The following is a 13,688-nucleotide window of genomic DNA, read 5'->3' on the forward strand; positions in this document are numbered from 1 at the left end:
TGAAAGATTGGATATACATTTGTAGACAAGGTAATTATGAGATTCAGTCACACTAGTCTCATGTAAATGGTAAATGGAATTTTCTGTGGAAAGCGACACCTTTCACTGGCACTTTCGATAGAACTTAACATTCCAGTGAAATGATGTTTATGCTACATCTAGGACAGGATAAGAGCTCAATCAAGACCTATTTCAGAGGGTCAGCTCTGGAGTTTAGAGCCTCTCAGATTTCCTAGCCTTAAAACTTTCCTCTCCAACTCACTTTAATGGGGGTCTTGCTCCTGGTGGGCATCCTCCTGACTGCCATGGCAACGAGAGCACAAGTCAAGGCGGAGAAGTAGATGATGGCGATGAACACTAGGACCCAGGGCAGGGTGCAAAGGTAACAGGGACCCCCGGCAGAGGTGCAGACCAGCACGTGCAGGGCGGAGCCGAGCAGACACAGCAGGTAGAAGGGCAGAGACAGCAGAGACGACGCCAACGGGACTTCAACAACCGCCTCCCTGCTCAATGCCTCAGGCATGGCCAACAGGAGCAAGAACAGAACCTGAAAAAGACAGAGCGAGAGAGCAGTTATCGTCAACCCTGTTCCTGTATTTATCCCCCCTTTTTAAATGCTTTCGAAATGCTGACAAAATGACATTATCACCTTTACAAGTATGAGGTGATTTCTGCAAAATCTTGAGCTTAAAATGTTTGCACGCAGCTGTAAAATATTTACAGCTAAATAAATATCAGTTGCAACAACATTCTGTCATCAGTCATTCAGCCAACATAGTATTCTGATTTTATAGATCTAGACTAAATAATTTGAATTAGACAGGTGATTCTGTCCAATATTTATATAGTTTATGATCAGAGAAAGAGGAAAGAGAAACAGCAAACATCAAGAATTTATTTTTGATCTTATCAGTTTTAGATCACTTTATACAGTACTTAGGTTTCATTGATTTCTATAACATCGTTGTCTTGGTTACCTCATTCATACTTATAATGCCCTAAAAAGGCACACCATTGTAACTGCACATTTAATCTACGGCTATGTTCACACCGCAGCTGGATTTTTTTCACTCACATGTGACACCGATCTGTTAATTAGATGACACAAACACTTTGAACCTTGCATTTTCAAATCCAATCTGGGCCACTTTCATATGTGGAAATAAATCGGATAGATATATAAAAAAAAGAAATTCCAACGTGCCTTCAGTTTGAACAGCCAGGTCAGATTTAATGAGATTTTTTTTACATCAATCTAACACAACATTTGTCACTTGTGCACTTGATTTACTGTGTAATATGCCTGACATGGTTCAAAAACTTTTGATTTCAAGTCATATTTTTTCTAGTTAATGCATTTAGTTCCTTTTTAAGAAAAGAAAAGACAATTATAGGCTCAACAGTTGGGTTCAGCGGTTCATTTGAATTTAAGATAGTAAAATATGTGCATGAAAAGATGCAGAGAAAGATTTAGCCCATGTAACACTGCTCTTTACTCATGTCACTCGTGCAACTTTCTATATTTCTCAAACTGTATTAAAACTTTAATTCAAGCAAGCCAATGGAAATCTGAAATAGTTACAGAGAACAACTCTTACCTGACATACAGTAATGTGCAAAGGTTTTAGGCGCATAAGATGTTTCACAAAAGCATTTGTCTTAAGATGGTTATTTATATCTTCAGCTTTAGTGTGTCAATAGGAAATATAAATGTTAGACTCCCAAACATTCCTTTTGCAAATAGAAATTATTAGAATAGAACAACAGGAAGACCTGCAACAGATGTGTAACAGACCCGCACACAGTCCCCCACTGAGATTATATAAAGAGACAGAAGTAATTGAGACAGATTAAATAGACAGAAGAACTGTGGAGAATTCTCCAAGAAGCTTGAAACATCCAATCTGCCAACAACCAAGAAAAACTGAGTCCATGTGTATCTAGGAGAATTGGGGCTATTTTAAAGACAGAGGTGGTCACACCGAATATTGATTTAGCACTTTTTCTGTTTTCTGGACTTTGTATATAGTTAAAAAGTGAATTGTAATAGTTGTAAAGTTAATTCATCATACATATTAAAATAATGAACATGTCTAGTTGTTACACACATGTGGGTCAGTTAACGAGCGTCGGCTGACGAGTGTCTGATATGGGCAGCATTTAAAAGGTTGTGTAAACAACTTTACAAAAAATTCAGATTTGAGCAGAAAATCCAATTTGGGCCACATTTAGCTGCGGTGTGAACGTGATTATCATAATCGGGTCTCTATATCTTTGATCAAAATGGACTGAGACTATTATCCAATGTAAATAATTCAGCGATGGAATTTAGTTACTGCGTTTTCGCTTTGTATAGCGCATTTTTATACTGTGGTTGTTGGTCGTGTATTATGATAAACATATTTGCATTTGAGTTGTGCACAAAACTGAGTTTAGACAGCATGGTGTTTTTGTGTTTTTGTCGTGATTGGCTGCTGCAAAGGCAAGATCCCCTCTTACAGCCGACTGCCATCATCAGGAATTTGCATTTATTTATTTATTAAATTTTCTCCCATTTTTTCCCCATTTTGGAATGCCCAATTCCCAAAGTGCTCTAAGTCCTTGTAGTGGTGTAGTGATACAGTTGCCTCCGCATTTGAGACAGTCAATCCGCGCATCTTATCACGTGGTTTGTTGAGCGCGTTAGCGCAGAGACTTAGTGCGTGTGGAGGCTTCACGCTATTCTCCGCGGCATCCACGCACAACTCACCACATGCCCCACCAAGAGCTAACCAAATTATAGCGATAAGGAGGTTACCCCATGTGACTTTACCCTCCCTAGCAACTGTGCCAATTTGGTTGCTTAGGAGACCTGACTGTAGTCTCTCAGCATGCACTGGATTCAAACTCGTGACTCCAAGGGTGGTAGTCAGCATCTTTACTCGCTGAGCTACCCATGCCCCATCAGCAGGTATTTTGAGATGTTGACAAATTGCCTATACACAATGTGTCTTCTAGCCTTGGCTCTGAAAAAAGATTTTAAGCAATCTCTGAAGTCGTAGCAGGGAACCATCGATTGATGGCGAACAGTGGTATGTGTGTACATTCACAGAAAACAATGGTCACTGCCATGTCCGGTGTGAGACCCCCTTTATGCTTTGGAGTAACCTGCTTCATGAGGAAGCTCATGCTAATCCACAATCAGCTCTTTATGTCCTTTGTGATGACAGGCACGTAAAACTCATGAACTGTGAGATTTTCAATAAAAGGAGTAGAGCAAAGTAAAGCAAGGCTTTAAGAAGGACGCACACAGCTGTGTCCTTGTGTCTGACTCTGACAATGCACCGGCAGTCAAACGTTAGCTTTCAAACACACACTCTCTCTTTTCTTGTCCTTATCCAGTTCACTCGCACATGGCTGTCTTCATTGACATCTCTACGGAACGTTACATTTGAGCTGTGAATGATGTGTAAAAAGTCACATGAAAATACAAAACCTCAAAACTTTTCCCTCAGAACTTGAGCTTGAGAGGTCAGAATCTGTCCTGTCCTGTTTCACACAGAAAAGACGCAAACTGTGATAAAAGCTTTGTGGAAATCTGATTTAGCACAAAGGGCCAAATGAATAAGTTAACAGTTGGAGGCAGAATATTAGAGATCAGAGATGTTGAACTCTGGGAAGAAACAGATATTATAAATATTAAAAAACAAGATTATAAAAAATATTAAAACCAAATACAAAATTTTATTTTTGCAGTGAGTTAATCACTCTACAATAAAAGGTGGAAAAATACCAAAATGAATTAGATCATAAATTCATCTGTTAATACAAACATTATAATAACAATAATAATAATAAAAAAATTACCTATAGATAGTTTAACGTAAATCTCATACATTTTTGCATCATTACCTCTGATCGTGAGGGACATTATTTGATGTTCCACTATATTTTCAGAGTTTGGATATTATCTTTATTACCACCTGCTAATGCAGGAACTGAGTTTAAACTTTGCAAGAAACAGACGTGATTTTGAAACGTCTAAGCGTAATAGCTCAGGAAAATACCAAACTGCACTTTGCGGCACTTGCTTATGTATTCCACTACAGATTACATGCTGTAAAATGTCATTTGTAACGGATTCTGTTAGATTACTCAAGATCTAATTATTTAGTATTCTAAATACTTGATTACTTTTTGAATTTTCTTGATATAAAAACATGATCGTATCTGGTAACGTGTGCATGTAAAATGGCTAGAAGTAGCATTTTAGCTTAGCGTAAATCTGACAATTTACACAAGGTTGATTTCCATTTCTTCTGCTCCAAACTTACTTCTCTGTCTGCTCATATGAATGTAACACATAAGAAAGTGTTTCACCGCTGTTCAAATGCACTTTGGATCATCATTTATATTTATAAATGTTTTCAGATGAAAGGACTAAATATGAAATGAAACAAATGACAATAAAATGCAAAGTAATCTCTTTAGTAATCAAAATACTTTCTGAATGCATTCTAATTACCAATTATTTATTACTTTTATTCAGAATTTTAACTATGTAATCCCATTACATGTAATCCGTTACTCTTCAACACTGCAATCCACCTACAGTTTGCGTGTATACACCCACAGATTTAGTGCTCTCATGAAAATTGTATAAGACGTACCGCATGTTCATTGCGTATAGCGCTGCGCTTTGAGCACTCATGAAAATAGAGCCCATAGTGTCATTTCCACATTTCAAATTCTGTATAGAATTTTACAGAATTCTGTGCTGGAAATGACGCTGATGGAGGTTACATTTTTTATATTTTTTAAATAAATGCTAACACATTTGTTTGCTCAGGCTAATTTCATAGCTAACATTTTATGTATTTCATTCAGTTTATGTCATTCAGTAAATATTCAGCGCACAAATTAAAAACATGTTGTGTCCTAGTGTTCAACTGCAAAAGCTGCATTTTAATGAGATAAATATATAGTTTGCATGTGCTGCACACTTCAAATATGAGCGCTTGTGAATGAGTGGAGGCTGTGTGTGTCAACGCCGGCTGCTTTATTTACATCTTCTTGACTCATCCATGGAAAACATCTTCACGAGCATCATAGCGTGCTCTGTTTGTAGCAGATGACAGCGAACAGAGCGCTAATTCACTTTGTAGCACGAGACACACACAGACTACATACTGTATGGATTTCATTAAATAGCAGCATTTTGCAGTTTAATAAATCACATTTTGATAATACAATTTTAATAAACTGTTGATATGAAAAAAAAATGAAAAAAACAGGCTTCTTTCATTTTCCATTAGAACCATTGGATTGGGAATAATTTAGGATTTGACATCAATTATGATATTTTACAGATCACGGTTTATTGCTATCACGTAATACTGTATATCTGTAAAATTAATGAAAGATTTTAAATGGTTATTTTTTATCTTTATTTTTTAAAGATTTTTAAATAGCACCCAGGACACTCCGTTAAAGTTGTACTTGTGTGTTCCACAGATGAAAGAAAAAAAAATGAAGTAGGAGAATGAATGAGATCACCACAATTGATTTGTTTTGTGCTCCTGTGAGCTAAAGACCTTTTCCTGCTGCAGTTCAATAGTTGTATCTGCTAAGTGCAATCCATTATTGAAGTACTACGGTCTTCAAGGAGTCAGTACTTCAACCAGTCAATGAGATCTAAAGGACACAGTGTGACTGGAAGAGGAACCTGAGAATGTCAGAAGGTTTGAGTATGTCCAGGAGGTCAGATGAGATGGAGAGTCTTGCAGATCTTTTCTCAAAGGGGACTGGCAATGTTTATTGCTATTCAACTGGTTTGTATTTTTGGCTAGACTTGTCTAGACAAGTCATTGGCTGCTGTTAAAATAAACCCTAAGACCATAATACACTCAACAACCTATAGCTTTAAAGGGGCCAAATGATGAAAAACAGGACTTTTCTTACCAATTCAAAATATAGTTTTCTTTATTATGCAGACATACACAAAGTTCATAATGCAATGTTCCCTCCTCATGTCCACCCAGAAATGGTCACATTATTGAAATCACAACGATGCCCACATTAACATATGATCACCCATATTTATACAGTATATGACAGCTATTTGAAATTTAACAACTTGGCCAACCCTGAAGAATGAAAGTGTGAACATGCTAGTTAGCATGAGGTCATTTATATATAGAAGATTTAAAGGCAGAGCAGCAAAAACAGCCTGTTTCAGAGAGAGAGAGGGAAACAGTTGTGAAAAACTTAAAAGTTTTTGGTGCAAGAAACCTTGACTAACTTCATAAGTGAAAGTCAGAAGAAAAATAAAGTGATACAAAAGTGCAGTTCTTGCCATATTTAAAGCCATGTAATACAATAAGTGGGATAATGAGCAGTCAAGACTCTCATATTGGCAACATAACACACCAGCAGAACTCAATTGCAAACGTGAGGTGGAATTCAGCTGTTTTTAGATTCAAAATGTTATTTTCTCACATAATAACATAACTTAAAGGCAAATCAATATTTAATCTCCATTTAATTATTAATTCTTAGGGAGCCGTGTAATAATCGGTATGATATGCAGTCTAATATACAGTCATATCTCTCGCTTTAATGTTTTGATATGTTGACATAAATGAAGAAATAACTCTTGCAATAACATTTCTTTTGTGAGACAGTTGCTAAATGTCAAAACTTAGTATTAGACCTTTCTAATGATGTATATAGATTGTCAGGATTATATAGGAATTTTATGGTAATAACATGCAGATAATGGAAACACTAAAGATCATGAGGCCACAAGCAATCTGCATGTGGAAAGGTGCTCAAGACTGTGAATTTAAAGATTATTACTATTACAGGCGAGTTTGACTGTGTTTCTGTTTTTATTCCCTTTATTACATTAATGTAAACTGCCATTAATTACTGTGTTAACTATTGGAAATATTAAAAAAAGAAAACATCATTACCTACAGCAGTAGCCTAAAACAATGCAAATGAATACATATTTGATTAGGATTGTGGAATAATAAGAGCAGGAACGTGTATTAAGGGAGTAAATAGACTCTATTTCATGACTGTAAGATATAGGAAACACAAGAAAAGCAGTTCCAAAACTAGAATTTTGAATGCTGTCAGAAGTAACTCTACAGGGACAAATCTCCCCTGCTTTTCAAACAACCCATGCCAAGTTGGATGTGAACTCTGCCATGAGGGCTTGATTGTTGATAAGAGAGAAAAGAGGGACCAATTGACCTCATAATGCGTTGGCAGGGTGAGAGGAAAGGCTGCAGTCCTTCAAGCTCAGACATTGATCCTCCTTCACGGCAATGACCTCTGAACTCTCAAATCGCATCGCACTCCTAATTACTACAGCCCCAGTGGAGGATAAAGACGAAATATTGTAGAGTAGACTTTGGCGTGAACAAAAACAAGGCAGTATAGGGACAACCGTACATTCCATTTAATTGTCATCATTTTTATTTGTATAGTTTATAAATAAAGACGTGAAAGTATCCCAAAAAAAACAAAACCAGAACCAAGAACTTAACTCGACTTGACTATAACTATGACAATGAACAAACAAACAATGAAGAAAACCATGAAGACAGCATTATGCAATCACAATACTGGGGTTGCAGTCCACAGGAGGTCTGGTGAGGCAACAGGAGAGCAAGGTGGACCAGGAGAACAGGGCGGACAAGGCGAGGTAACTGGTGGAAGGTCAAAGTACCACAGAGGATCTGGAAGGCCAGAGGACCACAGAGGATCCGGCAGTGGGCCAGAGGACCACAGAGGATCAGGTGGAGGGCCAGAGGACCACAGAGGATTTGGCGGATGGCTGGAGGACCAAAACAGACCAGGTGGAGGGTGACCACAAGGGACCCAGCGGACAACCAGGAGACCCTGGCAGGGTCAAGGCAACTGGAGACTCAGAGGGCAGAACCACTGAGGACCACTGGATTGAAGGCAGAGCTGCTGGGGACTAGGAGGGCCGAGCCGCTGAGGATTTGGAAGTACATTGGTGGAGCCGAGCTGCTGGGGACATGGAGGGCGGAGCCGCTGGGGCCTCACAGAGCTTGGATGTAAAGGCAGCCAGGGACTCAGAGGGCTCTGACATTGTGGCGGCTATGATGAGGGACCAGCCGTGGTGACAACCTGGATGTAGGAGAGTTGCCGTCCTCGCCACCTCTCCTACAGTAAACGGTGAACCACTAATATGCAGGGCAATATCTGTGTACTTACTGATCATTATCAAGCCTTTACACTGTCTTTGCTGACACTGGGTCAGCAAATAGCAGACCCCAGTACATTCCAAGCGCGGGTAGGTCAGCCTCATGCCAGAGCAATCTTTCCTCTTTAGAAAATGGACTCAAAGCCCAGAACAACAGACTTTTCTTCACTAAATTATAGACAAACTGTATATAAATTCACATGTATATCCACGGGACATTGTGTATATGATCATTACTGTCTTGTAAAGTGTTTTTTGTACTATACACTGTTTTATGCATGACTTATGACAGGACTACCAGCTAATGTAAAAATATTTAGTATCATGTTTCCTACCAAATGAATCCTTGTGTGACACACTGCAAAGTGATATAATTATAATTCTGATAGCATGCATTGTATGTTTGCTATATTAATCAGAGCATAAAGGGGCAAACATTACCAGCTTACACCCCCCATCATGCAAATGAGTCAGCTTCCAAACAAAGGAATATTTCCCGCTTGGAAATTGCACCTTTTTCATTTGTCAAGCCATACTCGAGTGGAGGGACCTCCAGCAGAAGTTAAAAGACATGTCCCACCTCTTACTCTCTCTTTCCCCTTACCCTCTTCTGCTGATTGTGCTGACCACGAGATGGAAGGCCAGCAGTCCTCAACACCTCAAGCCATGTGCATCTACCTTGACCATGGAGTCAATGAACACCAGAGTTCATCATAATTTCTTCATTCAACGCATAAGAAATTGGATGCAAGTTCCACACCATCGACTCAAGGAACCATCAAGCCTTTCTCCTGCGACTGCATCTGGGCGCTCTCTACACAGCCAAGGCAATTGCAAATATCGTACCAGTAACTAACTGAACATAGTTTTAGTGTAAGCTGAAAACCCCTTTGTAACAAAGGTGCTCTTAAGAAACTAATGGTTCTCTCAGATGGTCAAGATGACGTTCCATAACTGCATTTCCCCTATTCTGTTCCGGTTTCATTTTATTTTCACTTTTCCCTTCCCATGTAAGAGTGTTTCGTGTGTATGTTTTTGTTTAAATTAGTTATGTGTTCGTAATTTAGTTAAATAAACTTTTGTGTACATTATTGCCAGTTGATTCTGGTCTGCTTGTAAATCAACGTAAATTGAATGATTCAATCTCAGCTCCATGCTAAGGAAGAGTAATTTTAGTGTGGCCATGAAAAATATCCTTTCTGATAATTGATAGACGATCAATACTGAGTGTTCGCTGGACGAACAGATAAATTGATTGTAATATTAATTCAGCCATCTCAAGTTAATTCTATTAACTGATCCAAATGTTCATAATTAATTATAACGAGTTATGATTAATTATTAATGTTTCCTTTTTAATTATATTTTGACTGTGGTATATTTTGATAAATAATCTCATCACTGTTTCTAAAAGATTTAGCTTCAAAGCTATACCAATATGTGTAATATTATTGTCAATAAGCCATGAGAATAATATCACTCCGATAAGAGTATTAATCATAATTCTCTTATTAAAGCTAATTCCCTACAGTAGCAATTGTGAGCTGATACAATGAGACATTGTATTATGATTTTAATGGTGGAGAATTTATTCAGACAAATAATCTATTTATTTGTCATTTATTTAATTATAACAGTTGTCAAATGCGACTGATTCCATTATAAATTTCCTTTCATAATAATGTAGAAATAGGACCATTTAATTTAGTTCACATACACATATTGTTTCCCTTACAAATAATGGTAATGTACACAACACTTTAACCCGTGCAGTGTACATTTATCATACCAAATTGGCTACATACATAGATGTGAGAATCTGGGCACTTTAACTGATTACGGTTTATTTGTGCATTGTGGAACGCACTGACGTTCATATGCCTCGATTAAACTGTTTTCATTAGTGTGAACCCAGATCACAAATCACTGGTGTTGGTTGCTATGGTGACGAGACTTCATGGGAAAACCTAAAGAGACTCTTCCGGGGCAACTAACCGCACATGCGCAACCTGCCGATGCCATATTGTCAACACAGTACAGCTAAGCTAATAGCGTAACACAGCACCACTAAACTAACCATTTACCGAACTTTCATTGAAACCCCTAAATACGCTACATAATATTAGTAATATTTTGTCTTATATATTTGTAAAACATTACCATTTTCCACCCACATTCTGACCCTCTGTCAGAAATGCTCAGTTTTGGTGCTGCTTCTTCTATAAGGCTTAAAAATAAATGCCCACTGTTATGATTGTCTCACTGCTCTTGATTGACCTGCTCTCCCATTTCCATCTCACTGCTGCTGAGCGCATGCCGGTTTACATTTTCGATGTCAAAAGCAGAGATTAACCTGATGATTTTAAGTCTATAACACGTCACAAATTCTCAAACTATCCTTTGTATATGGCACTCACCTGCAGTATGAAGATCATGGCCATGATCATGGAGTACATGTCATATTTGCCCAGTTGCTTGCTTAGAGCTGAGCTCATGGCCTTCAAGGCCTCCAGATACTGTTTAAGAACCTTCTTGCCCATGTTGCTGAGAATCTCTGAGGTGTTTCCCTCTAAATAGAGCTTCATCCAGCTCCCGTGGGACTTCTCCGCCACACGAAACAGCTCATAACCATCCTCTGTGAGAGAGAGAGAGAGAGAGAGAGAGAGAGAGAGAGAGAGAGAGAGAGAGAGAGAGAGAGAAAGTTGAGAAAAAAATAAGGGAAAATGTATAGGCTGCCATTCACTATCATAAAATAAATACCAGGACCCCAGGAACACTTATAAGATATTTCAACAAAATATGGAAATTCTGTCATCACTTACCCAACATCACGTTCCATCAGGACTTTTAATCTTTTGTGGAACTCAAAAGGAGTTGCTGAATGTTAGCCTCAGTCACAATTCACTTGCATAGAATCACTCACACACACACACTCACGCACGCACGCACGCACGCACGCACACAAAGTAAGTGAATGGTAACTGAGGAAGCATTTCCCCTAACATCTCCTTTTGTACCGTATTTAACAGACTAAATAAATTAATAAGGTGTAGCGTCTGGAGGAATCAATGAAGGATAATCATTAACTCAGCAGGTTCATGAAAACAAGAACTTACTGTTCCAACTCCCCTAATTACTGCAATAGCGCCAACTAGTCTCCACGAGCACAATAAATGGTCTGTGATAGGACAATGAACGATTGACAGAGAGACACTCCCGCTATTGACAGAGGATCCTCGTGGTGCTTTCCAAAAACCCCCGCACATGTGACACCCTGTGCTTCATCACGTGAGAAAAGGGGCATGTGAGAAGTTGGCAACAGAGAATATGTGTGTCTTTCAGTTTTAAACTTAGAAATGTATGTCTAATGAAATATGTTTTAATCCCTGTGTGTTTATTTGTCTGATGATAGATCAAAACTAGTTGAAATTAGTTTAGTAGTGTAGTAAAACCTGTTATAGTTAATAAGAGGCCTTATATGTAATAGCCTAACAGTGTATATCCACTTGTAAGGGTACCAAATATACTTTTCTTGGTATCAAATTAAACCTTACGACTTGTCCTAGCGGAATATGAGTATAAGATCACCTTTGAATCATGATCTGCTACGTTTACCGTCTTTTGAGTGAGTCAAAGCAAAAGTCCTGACCAAATCATAAAGCATGCAAATGAGCCTTGACCGGACAAAGGGAGCAAATTCGCGCCCAAAACGGAGGGGCCTCATTGGGTCACTTCCCCCCAATGGGGGTGTGACCTCCCAACTTTAAAAGTCAGATCCAGCATTGAAATCTTCCTCTTTTGCTGCGCTCTTCATCCTCGCTTACTTCAACCCTCTTTTCCCGGACCTCTTCAAGCCATCTTACATCTCTCACTTCTTCTCCCGATCTTCTGCAACCCTCGAACACTCGCCAACTATTCAACAAGTATTCCTAAGACGCTTCGAACTTCTCGGAACAACCCTTCAATTCCTCTTCAAGTGAGTTTCAACTCCACGCGCTGGAAACACCAAACCGAAATCCTCCATCTCACGGACGCCCCAAGGACACGGCATACACGCAGCCTTAGCCACACGCAAAGGCCTATTTGTGCAAGTATTTCCATTGAAATTCAAATGCATCACAGTGTGTAATTACCTTGCTGGCTTCAAAGGGTTAATTGTTGTAATCAGTTTGCCATACCTCTAATAATTCTTTACTTTCCCTTACTGCATTTATTTTGTTTATTTTATGTTTATTCTATGTTACATGTATGTTTGTCAAGTGTAGTGATATATCATAGTGCCTTGTATTAAAATCAATTATACGCGTAATTGTCTGTGTTCGGTGGTCATAAAACAAAGCCTCTTTAATGTGCGATTTTAAGCTACGAGCGGATATTATCAAAGTTAAGTTAACGTGCTTTTGATGAATAAGCTTATAACTAAGAATAACCCTTCTGGAGAATTGATCAGAAATATCTAATAAAGTGGTTCGGCGGACGAACTGACTGGTTGCGGTAGCCTACGGGTCAATTCCATTGAGGTGTTATTAAAATTAATATAGCCTGCCTGCATATGATGTATATTCCTAATTAATCATAAATTCGTTGTGTTAATTATCTATATATATTTGAAGGCAGACTCTTGGACTATATAAGCCCTTTTTGGGGCGTTTTTACATGTATTGGTGTCCGGGTCACATTGTATGATTAATCATTGATTACTATCAGTAATATCGGTCATACATTCCCCAAACCTGACCTGGAAACCCTACAGTTAAATGGTGGAGAATGCGGGCACGTTTTAAGCTTTGTTTTGTGAACGAATGCATTGTCAATTTTGTGTATTTTTGTTGTTAATTTTGTACGCGAGTGCGCCGAACTGAGGAGGCACAAAGCCGATTCTCAGTTCAGCATTTAACAGTGGCTAAATATATGTCTTACATTTATTATTGCCACTGTTAATTGCCACAGTAAACTGCAGTTCATAATATTAAAATTGCTTCTGTAAAGACGCGCTATATTTTAATATTACAAAACCCCCCTGTTCAGAACGACGTTCTTCTGTCGGGGCGATAGAAGATTGGGTGAAGCGATGCTCCTTTTCTCATCTTAGTAAGGCCTGAGATTATAAATGTTATAAAAATAAATCCTGGTTTACATTGACGTAGCTAATCAATCGGAAACCTAATACATTTTGAATAAGTGCTATATTTCTAATGTGTATGGGAGTCGAAGGACAGACGTACAATTCCTGTTGTCCACATTTACTCGTAGTGCAGAAAAAAAAAAAAAAAGAATCTGCCACACCGTTTATGTGAAGCATAGCACCAAAAAGAAAGAAAAAACAGACCCGCCGAGGTTTCAATTGAATAATAGTGATTTTGCAACAAAATCCAAGCGTGAGAACTCTCTTCCTGACTTGAAATCACACAGAGTGTTTGTTAGTCCACAGACAAACACTAGAGGACAGCCTGTAAGTGCTTGATTAGTT

General features: G+C 38.4%; 1 protein-coding gene across 1 annotated transcript in view; it reads right to left on the reverse strand.

Annotated features, from left to right (window-relative positions):
- pigg (phosphatidylinositol glycan anchor biosynthesis class G) overlaps positions 1-13,688 on the reverse strand; it is a 222,565-nt gene that overhangs the window by 92,499 nt on the left and 116,378 nt on the right. The window contains exons 7-8 of the mRNA XM_052154365.1: positions 10,636-10,853; positions 263-547 (exon numbers count right to left, since the gene is read on the reverse strand). Coding sequence (XP_052010325.1) covers positions 263-547; positions 10,636-10,853 — 503 coding nt within the window. The remainder of the gene's footprint in view (positions 1-262; positions 548-10,635; positions 10,854-13,688) is intronic.

This window comes from Xyrauchen texanus, chromosome 23 (assembly GCF_025860055.1).
Source record: "Xyrauchen texanus isolate HMW12.3.18 chromosome 23, RBS_HiC_50CHRs, whole genome shotgun sequence".
NCBI lineage: Eukaryota > Metazoa > Chordata > Actinopteri > Cypriniformes > Catostomidae > Xyrauchen > Xyrauchen texanus.